Source organism: Cyrtonyx montezumae, unplaced genomic scaffold (assembly GCF_038088225.1).
Source record: "Cyrtonyx montezumae isolate F1298 unplaced genomic scaffold, pur_monq_1.0 scaffold_22, whole genome shotgun sequence".
NCBI classification, from domain to species: domain Eukaryota; kingdom Metazoa; phylum Chordata; class Aves; order Galliformes; family Odontophoridae; genus Cyrtonyx; species Cyrtonyx montezumae.
Genome location: NW_027071959.1, coordinates 3,815,656 through 3,834,271, shown reverse-complemented (window position 1 = coordinate 3,834,271; position 18,616 = coordinate 3,815,656). Strand labels below are relative to the sequence as shown.

At 48.1% G+C, this 18,616-nt stretch overlaps 1 protein-coding gene across 4 annotated transcripts in view; it reads right to left on the bottom strand.

The window, feature by feature from the left end:
• GRAMD1B (GRAM domain containing 1B) overlaps window positions 1-18,616 on the bottom strand; it is a 73,284-nt gene that overhangs the window by 16,199 nt on the left and 38,469 nt on the right. For all 4 annotated transcript variants that reach the window (XM_065738509.1, XM_065738510.1, XM_065738512.1 and 1 more), the window contains 2 exons: window positions 12,617-12,827; window positions 5,608-5,628 (listed from right to left, as the gene is read on the bottom strand). In XM_065738509.1, the coding sequence (XP_065594581.1) occupies window positions 5,608-5,628; window positions 12,617-12,827 (232 nt within the window). The remainder of the gene's footprint in view (window positions 1-5,607; window positions 5,629-12,616; window positions 12,828-18,616) is intronic.

The following is an 18,616-nucleotide window of genomic DNA, read 5'->3' as shown; positions in this document are numbered from 1 at the left end:
CTGCTAAGGTTTCTGATGGAAGGAGCGGGGTGGGGAGATACCAAACCACTCACACATACTTTAAGTTACTGGGTTAACTGTGTCGGCCAATGCCCTGCAGTAACCCAGGCTCGGCCCTGCCTCCCAGCAGATGTTTCCTGTAATGGAAAGTTGCTGGACAGAGCGTGCTGGGGGAGGTGGGGGGGGCCAGGGTAAGGGAAGACCAGCCTGCAGAACATAGCAATGACAAAATCAGTCATCTGAGATCCGCACAGTTAGGACTTCAAGGCTCCTGCATGTATTTCTGAGCTCCCCCAAACCCTTAAAGCATGAGTCTGGTCTGGTGTCACTCATCAGCTAGGTCACTTTGGGAAGGAAGGTAAAGAAAAGAGCTCTTTGGGACACCAGAAATAAACTCCCTGCGGATCTCCGGAGAACTGCTGGAGCACAGCTCTCTGTATCCCTCTGCCCCTCATTTCCACCTTGTCTATCTCTCTGCTCAAGCACAGAAACACAAAGGAAAAATCCACACCAGCACTGCTCGGCCACGATGCTGTCTGCAGACACCAGACACAACAAGTATGCTGAAGAAATGAAGAAACGGCCTCATTCTTCCTAATAACCTGTGCACACTGCTGTCCCCAAGCGAACCAACAAAACCTCTGCAAAGCCACAGTTTCGTTGCAGGGGCAGTGAGTGCAGGGAGAAGCACCAAGATGCTCAGGTGCACCACAGAAGCACTGCTGGGGCCATTAGGAGGGCACATCCATCAGCCACCCCAAGATGCAGAGAGAGCAATTTCTGCAGCCTAGGGAGGATGAGGTATCAGCACTGCAGACAACTGTAAGCTATCTGTTTTGTTGTATTGGATGTCCCTTTTTGCTGCAGATGACTTATGGGATTACTCTGAGAAAACCCCTCTGGTTACACACCCACTGTCCCCCGCGCCAGATCTGAATGGCACCAGTGATCAGATGAGCTAACCTGGAGGTGGTGACAGCAAACATTAACTCTTCTGCAAACAGAAAGAGATGGGACAGGATGGTACTGTGAAGGGTGGAGAGAAGGCTCATGGGGGGAAAGGGGAGAACAGGGCCCAGGGTCACATCTCGCTGATAAAACGCTGAGAAATACATGGGAAATCTAAAGCAGCCACGTCTGGGGGGTGGGGCAGCACAGGGAAGTTCGACAGTGCAAGAAATGAGAAAGGAACAGTCTTGGTACACAGAAAGCAGGTGGATAAAGGAGAGAGGTAGCAAGAGGTAGGGAGAAAAGGGGAGAGGAAAACCTTGGCTGACCTGCGTGACTAATAAACCTGCACCTAATATTTTAAAGAAGATGTACATTGCCTCTGGACAGAGCAGAAAAATGATACAGGATGCACACTGTGCTTGTGAGGGAGTTCTGACCCCAGCAACAGTGGGGCTGCTGTGCTGATGAATGCCAGCAGGGAAACTGGCCACCTGACCCACAGCTTTTCTTCCCCATCTGCTCTGCTCTCTGAGGCCTTTTTTTTTTTTTTTTTTTTTGCTTTTTCTTTCTCTTTTCCTTTAAAAGTGATTGAATAACATAGGGAGAAGCTTCGGAGTAACCACGGGCAGCTTGTGGTTAAGAAGTGAGTTTTGAATCCATCACCCCATGAGATCACACCAGAAATTCATTCTAACTCAGTGCTACTACACCACAGTGGCCATAGTGAGCCCAGTGATCAATACATCTAACATCAGGGTGAGCCTGAAGGGAACAGCCTGCAAAAACACCTGAAGGACAGAAGCTGGCAGCACTGACTGACAGCACCTCACTAACTCACCATCAGACCTGGATTTCTGCCACTAAATCCTGCTGACAAGATCCCTGTTTCTACTTAAACTCAGGCTGCCACCTGAGTGGTGGCCTCTTCTGATGTCTTCCCTAAAAGGCTTGCTTTTCCCCTTGATACTTACAAGCAATGTGTTGCTCTCCTTACGAGACCACACTGAGGCCTCTCGCTCTGTTTGGCAGCTTCTCCTGCTGCCACTGCTCCTCTGCTCTCCAAAAGACTTTCTCCCTCCCTCAGCTTGTTGCAGTCCTCGGCACAGACTGTGCTCTCCCAAAGACAAGTGGGTAGAACTGTGCTCTGCTTGAACTTTTCAAACTTACTATTTAAGAGCATCTCAAAGAGGCAGTTAGTGTCTTCACACTGTAATTTTCCCACTCAGTGCTCTGGGACAGTCCTGCACATAGGTGGAGAGGGGCAGACTCAGGTCTGTTACAGGGAAAAGCTGTACAAAGACAAAAATGCAAGCCTGGTTGCAAAAGAGTAGGCAGGTGAAAGGGCTGGAAGTAGAGAAACACAGAAGAAAGGAGCACAGAGTAGGGCTGACCTCAGGTTCTAAATATTAAACTGCAAACAAACCTCACGGACGTACACAAATCTTTCATCTTCCCCACTGTCAGCTGTTTAACTTTCGCAGTCATCTCATTCTCTTTTCTGGGAACATTCTCTGCTAACTTCCCTGATGCACAGCAGCCCCCATCTCTGGGAGCAGAAAAGGGAACTTAGAGAAGCAACCCTTGCTATGAAGAAGCAGACATGAAATACAAGCTCTCCTCTTCCCCCAGAGCACAGCAAGAAAGGGGACAAAGGAGATGACTGTCTTCTTGGCCACAAAATATCTCCAATTTGTCTCTAACTTCAAGGACTTCTGCTGGGGGAGTGATTCTTCTACCTCCTGCATCCCAAGCCACCAGCACGGCCTCCTCCTCCCTGTCACCAGGGAAGAGGGACACGAACTCCCCACCACTAAGCACATCAGGTCTGCAGAATAAGTCCCATCTCTGCTTCAGTAAATAAAATCACAGAGAAAACTTGTTTGGGAACTCCAGTTTTTCTCTAAAAATAATTTTCAAAATTCTTTTTAAGAATAATAAACCAATTAACGATAATTCAGCACGCAGACAACTCAAACGGCGTCCTGATGGATGAGCACAGATGGGTGGGGGCACTGCAAATGAACTGCAGTCTGCACAAAAGCAGCTCCTCCAAGCCAGGGGCTCCAAGTCTGATGTTCCCCACGAGAAGCATCTCGGGGACACTTCCTTGCTGCTGTCAGCCCAGAGATGTTTGCTTTACCACCATAAGGGCACAAACACAAAGCAAACCCACAAAAGTTGAGTGCATTCATTCTGGTGTTCATATTCACATATCTCACAGTGAACCTGGCCAGCTTGCACTCATCCTCTGGGGAGCAAAGAAGAGAAAGCATCAAGAGCACGGAAGGGCAGGCCCCTTGCCACACCAACCCATGAGCTTGGTTCAACTCCCTTTCTCCCACTTGTCAGTCTGGTAGGGATGTCAATCCCAGAAAGCACTGCTAGGATCAAGAGGAGAACACGCAAGGGTGGAAAAGTTGGTAACATATTAAGGAGAAAGTAGAGAAAAAGGAATCCAGGAGAGAGAGAGATAAGGAAGGCTTCAAATTGGCAAACAGGGGCATGGTGCTACAGCGACAGAAAGGCCAGTTAAAAGCAGCAAAAACTGAAGGAGTCTCAGAAAACTGCCAAGCTGACCACTGATGCTCTGGGGTGCCCTGAGGGCTGTGTGCTCTTTGAGGCAAGGACTGTGCGTTTGGTTTGTGTCTGCACAGTGCCTGGCACCCAGAGCTGCCAAAGCAACACAAGGAAGGTGGAGTGTTTGCTGCAAACATGGAGAACGTCTCGTACAATGAAAGTGAGGGCAAGTGAGTCAAATGAAACAGTGAGGCTTCACGACAGGGATGCCTCCACAGGCTCACTCCTGGAGCAGTGTGGAAAACAAACAGAGGAATCAGACTGGTGTAAGTGCCAGAAAAATCCTGCTGGGAAGGAGCTGGCAAAGAAAGAATCTCTTATCAAGGAGAAACATTAGCAAATTTTTCATATTAATACTGCCAATAGGATTTAATGCCTTCCTGGAGCTTGCAGCCCATCTGTGTCTTCACACTTCTGCTTTTATCTGGCCAGAACGTCTCTACTCACTAGCACGTTTTGTTTTCTAAAGGAAAATAACTGTGGGGGAACCACAAAATATGCAGCCAGTGCTTACTCTCCGGATGTACTGTCTCTCATGCTGAAAATATATGGAGGAAAAACAAGAGAACAGAAAGATAAGATAGAGAGGACACAGAAACACAAGAGACCCACAGAAGCAGACCACAGCGAAGCATCGTGCAAGCAGGGTGTGCATCTCAGCAGCTACAGCCTGACTCAGCTCCTGTGCAACAGCAGAAGTCACCTTGAGCCATGGTCACAGCCTCCATGAGCCTGGCTGGGCTGCCTATGTGTCCTGGCTGCCTCTAGCTGCCACTTCTCTGCCAGCCTGCCCTCCTGTGCTTATCCTCTCCTCTCATGCCATTGCCTCCACACTGCTATCTGTGTCTGAGGTCAGCTCTTGCCTGCCTGCACTACTATTCTACCTCACAATGTGATTACCCACCTTGGCTCTTCCCTCCAACAAAAGCATTTTGCTGTGATGCTGCTGCCAAGAGGACAGCTGTTCTCTGTTCACACATCCCTCTCTCTTCTGCAGCCCTACTAAATTCCCCTCTCTTTTTGGGGGAGGCTCACCCATTTCCTACCAAGAGCACAAAGAATTCCTGCATCAAACCAGATACATTCAACACCTGGAATAATCTTCAGATAGGATTCCACCCTAAAGACACAGTGGGCTTATCTGTTAGTTATTATTGAAGCAAAAGGGGTTAAGGTGCAAAAAGAAGAGAAAAGCACCTCCTCCTTCACTGGTAGCTCCATCAGGGGCCTCTTTCTGACGTGTCTGTCCAGTGACTCAGACCCAGGATCCCATACAAACCAGAGCTGCTGTTAACACCAACACAGCCTCAGCTTCCTGCCACGATGCTCCCCAGCCAGGACAAGATGCCACAGCTACACAGCACAGTACCTAACCAGCCTAGAAAAGGCCTTTCAGAGAAGGCAGAGAAAGTGAAAAATCCTGGTGCTGGTTATTGGGAGTCTGCCCCTCGTGTCTGTGTCAGATCGTAGCAGTTAAAAGCCCCTGGTTCTTCTGTCTCTTGCTGCAGGAGAGTGGGGATGCTATGGGCCATGGAGTGGCTGCTGCATTTGGCTGCAAAGGCACTGTGCTGCTAGTAGCTGCCCTAAAGAGCCTTAGGGGTAGGGTTCAACCATGCAAAGGTTGTGGGAATCTGCAAACCACCAGCTGTGTGCCTACAACACTGCTACTCATGCTCGCAGAACAAAAATAAGATTGAGGCAGAAGCAAAAGATGGTTAACTCTTCTGTGAGATCAATAGAAAGTAATTCCTCTCTTGCCCCACACCACCCTGAGATGCAAAGGGTTTGCATGGTGGCATGCTCTGTTTGTCACCACATCAAGACCAACTCTGATAGGAAAGTGGAAGGCACAGGATGTAGAGATCATTAGAAGAGTGACTGGAAGGATGAAGCTTTTGCTTCTCACTGGCATCTTTTCCCTTAGGATGTCAGTTGTCCTTCACCAGTTCTGAGCCATTTCCATCTCTTCTTTTCAGGAATGGTCAGTGTGTGCCACTGCAAAGCCCCTTTGCACCTTCCCCCCCTCCCCCCAGGCACCCAGCCCACTTTCACCCAGGGAAGAGAAATGGGAGTACTTACATTATACCAACTCTGGCTTTTCTGTAAGGACAAAATAAAAGAGAAGCATTAGTTAGCACAGAGATCTCAGGATCAAAAAGAAAGATGGACAGAGAAACGGGGTCCAATCTGGTTTGCGTAATTAGCGAAGTGAAAGTGAGATTAAACAGGAGACTTCAGTGGATTTCACAGCGTGGTCTAACACGGCTATTTCCAGTTACAGAAACAAAGAACAAATCCAGGAGCAAGAATCTAGGACAGGAAACAGTTCAGGCTAACGTGTGCACGTCCCCATGCACGCACACAAACTCGCACACATGCTGCAATCCCTTTTGCAGAGCAGCAGCGCCCACTAGCAACAGAGGAGCTCATCATGACCACATATGCCACACATTTCTGTTCGGGGCTTTATTTTCCAGGCCTGCTGCCTAGGTTGGGAAAATCACACTGATTTTAACAGACCTGCTGCAAACAACAAGACCTCGAAGAGCTCTCGGAATGCAGGGACACCTTTTTACTCACAGCCAATGCTTTCTGTGGTGTTTTGAATTTTAAAAGGGGAAAAACACACACAGAGACAGGAACATTGCTGAAGGAAAGCAATAGAAAAGTTGAATGAAAAAAAAAAAAGAAAAAAAAGAAAAAAAGACTTATTTTGCAAAATTTTAGCGCACAGTGTTCTGCATCATCTGCACACGTTTATTTTTGTCCTTCTGATGGCATTTCAGATGGTTTCAGGACAGGCCACATGTCACACTGGAGCATCTGAAAAACCTTGCTCGGCTTGGAAAGTCACTCTTGGCCATTTTCAGCCGGAGGTGTGATTTTTCAGCACAGAGGGAGGAAGAAATGAGCTTCACACTCCCACTGCAGTGAGGCTGGCTTTCCAAAGTCAGGACACAGAGCAGAAGCATCCCCATAACAACAGAGTGTGGGGTCTGCACCCATCCCCTCCTCTGACCCAGGGCCACACATCCACACAGCACCTGGCTGAGTTCTGCTTAATGGACCAAGACAGAAGCAACATGTTACTGCACTTCTTTGAAGTCACCTTGCTTCTGACTTTGGACTGGGAGTATTTTTTGGTTCTATACCCCCATCCAGGCTAGAACACAAAGGCAAACAAACTCATCTCTGACTTCTAAGGGAGTTTGGGAAGGTTTCACTCACAGAGCCAAGTTCCTACTAACAGAAACACAGAAATCAGCTGCGCTGGGATAGCCCACAACAGAAGCAATGATGTTTTACCATAGGAAAGTAAGCACAAAGTGTTAATGAGATCAGATTGGACCAGAGATGTCTATGCTTTGCCTACACTGTTCTCATCCTCCCTCCTTGCAGCTCCCTGTACACCACTGCACACAGATAACCTCCCCAGCACCTGTATCCCACTCCCAGGTGGGAGTCAACTCCTCCTAAGGACCGTGTGCCACCTTGGACACTTTGGCCAGAAGAGAAATCATTCTGTCTACTGTATCAGACTCCAATGAAAATCCCCACAGTAACGTGGTATACATTACAAACCAAACCACGACAATTTGGTACTAGAAAGAGCAACACTCTTAAGGCCTTTCTCCAAACCCAGGAGAAAGGATATGAGCTGAAGAGGTGAATACACTCCAAGACTCATTACCTAACCAGAGGAATATTCTCTAACCTGCTACACTTTCCCATACCTGGCCATACCCTCCATTCAGAAACTGTCCAGCTGAAGCCATCCTTCTCTGCAGAGGGACAAGGAAAAAGGCCTTATGCAATTCAAGCTCTATTTACAAGACCAGGGGAACTGAGCTCTATACTTGCACACAGCACTTGTCCTCGGCAGCATAGGATCTAAGATGAAGTGATTCTCCTGCAGATTTGTTTTGCCATCTGTCTGCCTTAACGAGCAAAACGTGCAACTCAGACATTCCTGGGGAAAAAAACAAAACCCACCATCAACCTAAGATTGGCTGAGACAAAGCAGAGGCACTGCTGTCACGGTGCCTTACAAAGCAGGGTGCACAGGCAGCAGCTGTAGGATTTAATTCCTCTCTGTTGCATTAATTGCAGCAACTCTTTTTTTTTTCCCCCAGCAATGGCTCCTCTGCAGCATCTTCCCTCTTCCACAGCCCAAGCTTCATCTTATTGCTTCAAGTTTTCTAAATGTGAAGCGGTGCTTTCCTCTTATCATTTACATTTTACCTGTAACAGACTACAGAGAGTCCAAAGAAGAGCAAAACTAGGTCTCTGTGACAATCTGACTTCTTAAATCTAACTTCAACTGCATTCAGCTTTAAAAAAGGTGCATCACTGAGTGTCAGAATGTGGAGGGCTGCAAACTGTGAAAATCAAGAGACAGTATAGCAGAGGGGGGCGAAAAAGAAAAAGGAAAAACGTGTTCTTACTTTGAGCAGGTTAAGTCTGTCATACTGGAAAAAGAAACCAAAAGCATTAGAACAGAAAAGATAAAATAAAGCAGGAAGGGAGCCGCACACAGAAGTGGAAAAGATGTCACTGGTTGGCAGAGGTGATGCTGTGGGAGCTGATAGCACAAGGCTGTAACCAGGAAGAACTTTGGAGAAGTTGAGAAAGGAGAAAAATGGGGGATTTTCTCTGAGCCTCTAACGACTGTAAGGCTCCCTCTGAATCTTCATGGGTTAATAATGCTGTATTTGCTTGGAAAGTTACAGCTTTACAGTGCAGATGGGAAGTGGTGGATCACATGAATGAAGTTTGGCTTGCTAGCTTGTAGCCAACAGAAGTTTCCATCTTTTTGCACGACTGGGAGCAGGATCCCAATCCCTCCTACATACTGCTGCTTCCAGAGCAACAGAAACATTCTGCCAAGTGAATGACATGCCATGGGCTAGAGATACATCACTAAGTCCATTTTATAACCGGGGAAATAGGGGCACAGAATCAAGGTGTGCTCACAGAGCTCTGAATACATTCCAGAGCCACGGTCTACATACTTCCCAGGTCTCCACTGTTCACCTCTCTTCCGTACCCCCAAAACTCAAATAAATGGATGCACTTTATTCTCAAACTCCTCATCTCTGTTCAAAATGAGCAGAATACCTAAAAAGGGATTGTGCCACCCAGCAGTAGGAGCAAATGGGAGGACACAGCCAAACTCTTCTCAAAATTGACACTAAAAGGACGAGGTGCAACAGTCATATGCTGCAGTAAGGGAAATTCTACTTGGATAAAGCCTGTTCACAGCAAGAGTGGTTAAGCACTGGAGCACAGACCTGGCAAGGCTGCAGTATCTCCATCCAAAATGCAGAGAAGTCTCTGGGCAACACAGTCTAACCAAATCAACCCACTTTGAACAGGAGTTTGGATCTGAGAACTTCAGAAACCCCTCCCCACCTAAATGGCTCCACAGTCTTCTGAGTCTGCATTGCTATTAGGTACAGATAGCAGGATGCATCTTGACAGATGGGCAACAGAGTCAAAACCACTTTTATCTTTGTGCAAGAGCAAGAGTTACAAAAATACTTTATCTCACTGTCGGCAGCAAGCAAAAACCCTTCATTCCCTGAGCCCAGAAAGCTGTTTCAGGAGCAGCAGTGTTTGCCTAAGGCTAACACAGGCTTACAGATCATCTGGTCCATGCCACGGCGGTGGATGGCATGGGAAAGGAGCTCCAGGAAAGGCTTCTTACAGACGGAATCCAGTGCTTAAAAACTCCTGGTGAAGCGCTCCCTCTGATGGCAGCACTGCAGCACGACAATTAGCGCAACAGACAAAAGAGGGCAAAGGGACTTCAAGCAGAGCTGTCAGCGGTTGTATAAACACAGCATCAAACTCATGGGCTCAAGCTGTTTCATCTCATCAGCGAGACAGGTTGCAAAACCGAACCGATTTTCTTCTTGCAGAAGTGGGGCGGGGAGAGGAGAAGAGGCTGAGAAAGGAGATGTCAGAACGTGTGCCCCTCCTTTCTTTGTTCCCAGCCCTTCCCCCATCTTAAGCAGGTATCTTCTGTTGGGGGGGGGGAGAGACATGGAGCTCACTGTGCATGATTCTCCAGTCCCAATAAGGGCAGTTTTGTGGAGCATGGGGTGAGGTTCTGACTAGAGCAGGGGGTCGGGGCAGGAGCTCTGACGTGGTCTGGCAGAGCCCAGGACCCCTTTCTCTGCATCTGCCTTCCTTGCACCAGCACTCACCTCGGGTCTGTCTTCCTTTTGTTTCTCTGTTATAAAGCATTTTTTTTTCTCTCTGCAAGCTTACCACAGCAGCAATACAAACACACACACTGTGCACATCACTCCCTACAAAGGCTCTTCCCACCTCTCCTCTGCTTGGCTGAGCACCTCCAGCACACCACAGCCTGCCCACGTGCCTCTACTCACCAGCAAGCCCTGCAGGGCTCTGCCACTCCACACCTGCATCTTCCACCTCACCTGAGATCTTAGGCCCACAGTCCTCTTTAGTATCACCCAAGCTAGAGTCACCATGCAAAAGACAACCCATCTGAAGAAAGACATGAAGCTCCCAGCAGCCACCAGCAATCATGCAAGACAAGGCTGGCTACAAGGGGCATTCTGACTGAGGAAAAACAGCAAAATAGTACTGTAAACTTCACTGCTGACTAGGAGCTTGCCTAGAATTGAATCCAAGGTATCAACTGGGGAAAAGCCAAGACACTGATTTAGTGGACTACGAAGCCATCCAAGCCATTCTGATTTTAACTTCACTTGCAGACACACATAGAAATGCCAGCGGCCTGACACTTTGTCCAACGAGCATCCCAACAGCATTTCTGATTTTTACACTCTTCTGAGGGAAGCACAGAGATTTGAGATCACATCTCGGATGAGCTTATCTCCAATCCAAGCACCCACAGGGGGATTTTCTACTTATTACCTTTCAGAGCGAGCCCATGAATTCTCACAATTCATTTGGGACGAGTCTGTTCTACCAGGTTTAAGCTGGGTTCATTTGAAATCACTGATCTTTAATATTTACTTCACACAGAAAAAGATGCCAGGTCAGTAAACTCAGATCAATGGCCCCAAATCAACTCTTCATTGGAAAAAAAAAAAGAGAACAAACAGTTAAGTTAGGGAGATCAACTCCCATTTCCAAAAGGCATAAAGAAGAGAGGAAAGAGGGGGGGGATTATGGTACAGCTCAGCCTACCAAAGCCAGAGGATCTCTCTCTGTAAAGACAGCAACTCATTTTAAGGGAGAGGAGAAGCAAATCTTAAAATGAAGCCTAAAATTACTTGGAAGTAATTGAAGGGAGTGTGGGGAACAGCCCAGTTTTCACACCACGTGAGCAAATATTAATGAGATCCCAGTGATATAAGTGAAACCAGCTTCTCAGCTACAGGCATCGGGGTGAGCTCTTGCTGACATTCTCACAGCCACACCAGGAGAATGCCTTACTGGAGTCACTGCTCAGTACCACGGGAGGGGTTTCTGCAGGATGAGACAATTCTACAGTGGGGCACAGGAGAGAAAAAAGAAAGCTTACTTTGGAGAGGCGCTTGTGTGACTTAATCGGAGAGAAAGCATGCAGGAATGAAAAGAGAGAAATTAAAGAAAGAAGAAATATTACCTCACGAATCAAGAGGAGGAAAACCCACAAACCCAACAGAAAGCATCGCATCCCCCCACTTCCTTTCCCTGTCAAAAGCATCATGAATTACTATTAAGCCTTAGCAGTCACATTCCCGTGGCCTTGAATCACAGCACATCATGGGCCAGGGCAACAAAACTCATCACTGGAACACCCCTTGCTGAGGATGCAATTCCCCCGATGGACTTCCTCAGCATGGCAATGCAGAGTGCATCCTGCCTCCTCCCGCCTGCATGGCTTCCTTCTGGGGACACACTGCCCATGCACACAGGCCTGACCAGTGCCATCACACCCATGGGCATTCTCCTCCACCCTGGGTGGTGGCTGAAGGTTACTGGTGCACAGGAAGTGAGTCTGATCCCAAGGGCAGCCCCAGAACTGCCTAGCCTCAAGTGAATCGCCCCAAAAAATCCTTCTGTCCCATCTTCTTAACACACATCCTCCTTCCTTATTGCTGAGAGAGCAGTTCAGCCCAGGGAGTGTGGGCCAGTGGATCCTGTTTCTTCTGCTGACGGTGAATACCAAGAGGAGTGGATGAAGACTTTTTGTGAGTGTCACGCAATCCAGCAATAAATTGGGCAGAGGACCCAACAGCTCATTTCCCACAAGCCAGCAGCTATGCCACACAGTCATTTGTGACACTGTGGAGTGGTTCAGGGTGAAATATTTCACTTTGTAAAATGAGTAAAATGCTCCTGGCAGCTACTGCACCGCTGACGTTAGCGTTATTATCAAAGGTTACACTTGGTTCCCACAGCCCTCGTGTGCTTCACCAAATCCCACTGATCACAGAAAAATCAAAAGTCCCCACACCTGAAACCCTCACCCTTCCAGTACAGCAAAGACAAGGCCGATACCGGCTTCAATACTGTCAAAAGACAGAACCCTTTCAGAGGAAAAGCATCATCTGTCCTAGACTTCCAAAGAGTTTGTCAGACACCTGTAGCATTGTACCCTTAAGAGACACTGCAGAGGACCAGCAAACTGACTCTGTGCAGTCTAAACCTCATCTCAACACTGCTTGGCCAGGACTGGAGAGACGTGTGGGCTTTTACAAGCTGTCTGCACAGTGTTTATGTGTTCCATGACCCTTTGTGATCTAGCTGATAAACAGTAATTGCAACAGCTGATTTTCAAGGTTCTATTCAAAATCACAGAGCCTGCCAAGAAAACAAGGGCCTGGATTGCAAAATAGTCAGCCTACAAATGCCATTTCTGAGCCACAGTCCAAGCCATCAGTAATTCATGGATTGAGCTCACTGAAAGGATGATAGAGGGTAGGGTCTGACCTACGCAAATGGCCTCCAGTTAGACTTTAGAGAATCATGATGTGGGAGGGAGAGTTAGCCAGAGGAAAATTAAAAGAAAAATGGCACTGGACAAAGCCAATGTACCGCACTACAGAGTTCAGAGCAGCGGACGCGTGTACATCTTGAGCACAGTTATGTGCTCGCTCCTTACCTTGGAGTTCTTGGCCCCACTGCGGCCTGACTGAGAGGAACAGCTCCGCTGTACACCCTGCTCCGGCGTGGAAGGGGATTTGTCTGACGAGTGGTCTGAGCCTTTTTCCACCATGGTGTCTCCTTGGGAGTCCTGTGGTGTTGGGGACCGGGAGCGTTTGCGCAGGATGGGGGAGCAGGCAGGCGTGCTGCGGTTTGAGTTACTGGCAGTACTGCAAAAAGAAAGAGCACAGCTGTCAACCCTCGGCTCCAAGAGAAAGCAAGTGCTCCACTCTCCCTTGAGGTGAAGCATTACCCGCAGGTTTCTTCAGTATCACAGCTGATAAAGCTTGCTGCCCAAAGCCACGTCCCCGCTGCCTCGCTTGGGACTGATCTCTCCCAGTAAAATCAGGCAGCAGACAGGTATCACTCACTGCTGGCAGAAGGAACTTCAGCTGCTTGTCAGTGTCTTTTTCCACTCACTCTTCAACTGATCTACCCACAGAGAAGCCAGGGGGAAAATGAACTCATTCTCTCCTGTAGGACCTGAGACTTGAAAATGGTGAACTGAGCTCAGAAAACCTCAACTTGCACTCAAGAATAAGGGAGGTGTCAGCACATTCACCATACAGGCCCACCCTACTCCTCCTTTACTTCTTATTTTGTCAGGAGGGCTTCTTCTGAACAGTGTGCACAAAAACCAGAAGCTTATCTTTTAGGAAACGCTCCATTAAAGTTCATCAAAACCCCTGGGACAAAAGGGGGGGTGGGGGAGGGGGATGCGCCACCACTCACAGGTGATGCAGTCATGATTTCCTGTGTGAAACCATCTTTTTCCCACACCAGTCAGGGTTAGCACGAAAAATGGTTCACCAGAACATAAAGGCTTTCACGACTTTAAAAGTAAAAGAAGAAAAGGAAAGAGATTCAGGGAAATGACGAGCCACTGAGGGGAATGGAACTGCTCATGCCATGCCTTCAGCCAATGCCCTAACACCTAAAGCAGAAAGCAGGTTATGCATCTCCTCAGAGCTGAGCAGCAATCCCAGTGCAAGACAGGAGAATTCAGATCCCCCCGCTGTTTTCTCTTTGATGCCTTTTTTCCTGCCAGACTCCTCCAAACACCACAAACTCCAACTACTCTTCGCTGCAGCACCCACAGCAGTTTGGGTACATCATAATGTGAAAACACTATGGTACTCTGGCTTATTAAAACACTCAGAAGTACGGGGTTTCTTTCCAGACTTTCAGCTGACCCATGCCAAATGGGCATTTCACTCTCCCTGCCCTCCCGCTGCTACCTTTCCTGGTTAAACTTAAGCAGCACCAATTATTATGTTTTTAACAACCCAACGTAGCTGCATCCACATCCATCAGCCACAATCACCCACTATGAGCACAAGGTGCTGTGCAAAGGGCACTGCATCCTGCAGTTCATTAGAAGCGCTTCCAGAGACGGAAATGGTTTTGAATTGCCATTCCTATGGTTATTAATAATTGCAGAATCCGAGGCTGTGTCATTCCTGTTCATGCTGTGTAATTGCCTATCTGGCATTACAGCAGATTTCCTCAATCTTGCCTCAGCGTGCTCGACTCAACGCAAACTGATTGGAGAGGTCCCCTGAATTACAAGATGGGAATTTGAATCGAACATCTCTGAGTCGCATATCACTGTGCTGGACTGCTGTGAGCAGACATTCCTGTTTTCTGCTGCAACCCTACAAAGCTTGAGCTCCCCATGCACAACCTCCCTTTCATTTTGAGTTCATGGGAGCTCATACGCTGGTTTCACTTCGAGTTTCAGCTTCAAGCAACTCTATAAAGACCAGGTCAAATTCAGCCAAGGCTCTGCTTGTTACAGTTATGATAGAGGCACGAGATAACCAGTTCAAAAGCTGGGTAGAGAAGCCTCGTGCACATGTGAAACTCAGATGAAACCTGACAAAATGAGAAATGAGACTGACTTCGCCTCCCGTGGGCTGCAATAAATTCTCATCTTGATGTGCACTCACACAGACATGAAAACCACATTCTCAGCTCTCCCTCGCGTGCTTTAAGGCTGCCTCCAGCACACCTAGCCCAGGCAGTGTGCAGCTGTGACGGCCAGCTCAAGCTGATGGCTCAAGGTCTTGCAAAGCTCCTCAGGTGGGTTTTTCAGCCATGCCTGGGTAACCCACACTGCTGCAACTTCACAGCAGCAGCATTACTGAGCTTCAAGCCAGCACATAGGTGCTCACCCAGCTCATTGTGCCCTGCCCGTGCCACATGTCCCAGTGCCAGCTGTGCCAAGAGGAACCTCTGAGGGCAGACTGGATTCAGAATTTGCTTTCCATTCATTGAGCATCTTTTGCATACTTCAAAAAACAAACAAAATCAGCTCTCTGCACAGTCCCACAAACCTGCAGCCCTCTGCCCTGAGCCCCTCGAAACTCTGCTGCTGCTGCAGCCCCAAGTTTGAACCCGGCCCAAGGCACAGCCATGACGAACGCTTACTGCAGTTGCCATAGTGACCGAGGCCTGCAATTGAACCAGGAACCAGGCGCCTGAAATGCCAAAACGGCTTGACCCACTTTGACAAAAAAATTAAAATAATAATAATAATAATAGTAATAAATAACTTTTTAAAGAAATAATTGAGCACAGAGCATTCAGGGCCTCGCACACCCCTGCGGGGCAGCATTCAGAGGATGCAACAGGCCGAGCGAGGGACAGATCACAAACAAGCCCACCTAGGAAGCAGCCCTGTGCTCCCGGGTGCAGCCCCCAGCCGAGCACAGCCCCCCATGGGCTGTATGTCCCTGCAGAAGGGTGTCTGCCCCCCAGCTCATGCAGCAGCACGGCACAGCCATGCTGTGGGCACGGCACTGGGCTCTCAGCAGGTAGTGATCAGCTGGGATTAAGAGGATGCACAGCAAATCCACTTCCATCGTGCAGCTGCAGAACGTGGATCACAGCTCAGGTAGTAGTCCTGTGTCAGAAGGGTACTGAAGGGAACAAGCAGCGGCGTCAGGGCGCTCCCTGCCTCGCCGCCACCACAGGCTTCCCAGCAGGCAGACGCGGATCGGTGACACCATTTCCTGTGGCATATTTCTAACCCCCTCAGACTTCCTGAAGAAAGTCCTGATCCGGAAAGCTAATCGCAGCCTCCAGCACTGCCACAGCTCCCAGAGGAACTCGCTTTGCAAGGACAGAAGTGCAGAAGCTCCACGTCCCCCTTCCCGCAGCCCAGGGCACCCACCTGCCAGCATGCAACAGGGGCCCCACATGGGGTACCAGGCAGCACTGCAGAGGGCTTCATTCTGCATACGGCCACAAAGCAGCAAAGAGCTTAAGCACGCTTTTAGCTCTGTGTAGAGGCCCACTGAAATCTAGGCTGCACACAAAGTCAGGCCTGTGCTTACACGCTTTCAAGGACGAAGGATATCCTCACACAAAACAGAAGCGTGCTGGTAAAGCCTCGAAAAGAGCAGGAAATAACGCAAGGTCAAGAAGGCACCTCAAGCCTGGCTGTCTGACAAAAAGAGTTAATTCTCCTCAGCAGCAGCTAGCAAGGGGGTTAATTGGACGCCCACAAAAATGCTTTTCTGTGATACAGGCTGACATCACTGGAAAAAGATGAGGTTCAGAAACTCATTACGCAGCCCACCAAGCGGCGAGCAGATGGCAGCAACTTTTGGTCATCACCAACCTACGTGCGCTTCAGATTGATCATCTGAGAACAAAAAATGCCTTGCTTTGCTGTTGTTCTAAAGGCAATAACAGAATGCTACGCTCATATTGCATCTCCCAGCAAAAAAAAAAGGATACAAAGAAAGCATTAAAGCATTAGGAGAGACAGCAGACACTGAGCATGACAATTGCTTTAAGAACAATACTGAAGTATACTTTCTGCATGCTCTTTAAGCAGTTTTTAACAGAGGGGTTCATCCATGTCTAAGAATTACTGTGGTCATTTTGAAGGTTCACAGAATAGTTTTCATCTCCTATGAAATTCAATGGTGCGTTTACATATTTATGAGATAAAAGTAATGCAATTACTGTGCTTCAGGGGAGGAGCAAATCACTGCAGGCCTTAGGAAGGAATCTACCTTCAGCACACACAGAGCACCATGAGGTTGGTCGAATGTATTATTCACATTGTCATTGTCTTCCTCTGAATCTGATACTGGTTACCACTAGAGACAGACTAGCAATTCCAATGGACATACGGTCTCATATCATATGGAAGCTCCCACTGTTCTGCACTTGAAACAATCTTCAGTTCCCCAAGAAAAAGTCACAATGTGTTTTCTAAATAGAACAAGAGAGATCTTAACAATAACGCCCAATATTACACCAGGCATATGCTAGAGAGGACCATTCATCACAGAGAACCAAAACTGTGTTATATGTTATATTCTAAACCGCTTAATCATCCACAAATTAATGGTTATATCTGCTCTGAAGGAAGACAAGCCACCTGAAACAAAGGAGGATGAATAATAAGATGAATTTTGGGCAGCAGTAAAGGGAGAACAATGCAAAATAATGCAAACTAAGACTTCCACATCCCTGAGAAGCTGAGAGCATGCCTGCTTCAGACCCAGCCCTGGGTCACTCAGCTGCAGGTGTAACTCCAGAAGGGATGAGGATAAGGGATTTGTTCCCTCTCCTTCCCATCGCAATGGCAATGGCTCCTGTAATTAACAGCAGGGACTGCAATATCTGGCATTACCTTCAGCATCATGCCCATCTTTTCAACAGAGAGTTAGAAAAATGCAATGTAGCATTCAGTAGTTAATGCTCGATATCCAGGCTGGTTCTTGGACGATTCCTGCATTACCTCAAGGAGAGCACGACTCTTCATCCTTCCTGCCTGCCTTCTGCACAACCTCAGCAAAGCTGAGAGAGGCCTTTATTCCCAACACAGGCAGCATCCTCCTGAATGCAGTCCAGTCTTGCAGCAAGGGTTTTATAAATCACCAATTACTCATCTAACAAAGCCTCGCACCATGCCTCACCAGCAACAAGGTGTGGGTGTACGGGGACACCGTGCGTCTCAGGGCTGGAAGACAAAGCTGGAGTTTTACATCCTCCCACTCACCCGTGCCAGACATCACGGAAGATGCTGTGATCTTCAACCCTGAGACCAAACTGTTTTATTTCCCTCATCTCCCTCACCCCAATATCCTCCATGCGATCTCTCTCCTTTGCTCTGACCGTGCAGGAGCACTGTCCAGCTGAAAGCTAAAAATAGAGAGGGCCAAGGGCAGAAAACCGTCAGTCACTTACAGTCCTTTGTCCCCAGGACCTGATTCAGGCTTGTTCCCACGTGGCACATTCTCTTGCTTCATCCAGCTTCCTGGTTTTCAGCAGAACAGGTAGTTGGGCATCAAGAATTACTGCACTTTAGCTTTAAAAGTCCTTCTATTCTACTGAGACGAAGTCAGGAGTGCCATGGTAAATCTACCAGCTTTGAAAGGGGTTGTCCTGAAGACACACATGACTTACAGAGAAAAGATGCAGGTATATATTCTCTTTACTGAATCAGTAATTTCCTCAATGGACAGGGTGATGCTAGTCATCAGTAATCTAAGGAAAACAGCATTTTTAGGGAAAAGGATTTGTTGCGTTCTCACTGCTCACAGATACGCACAGTGCAATGAGCCCTTGTTCCCTACTGCTATCCCCTGCCAAAAAAAAATCAAGAAGAAAAAAAAAGCCACCTGTATGGTGCTGGGAGGATGGAGCAGCACAAAACAAATTCTGTCTCTCCCCGTCTCTGCAAATACATCCATGCTGAGAGGAATGCAAAGCAGGACCGAGACAGCAGCGTGCATGCTCCGAGACCTTTTAAGAGCAAGGGAGCACATGGGCAAACAAAAACACCATCTTCCTGCAGCTGCTGCCTCCGGTGAGGTGCTGCGGGGCCAGGCAGTGGGCTCAGCCCCTCCAGCCCAGCAAGCAAGAGCTGTCCCTCCATGGTGGGGGTGGGCAGCCGGCGTGATGGGAAAAGCAGGAGGGGTGAGGGGAGAGAAAGCAG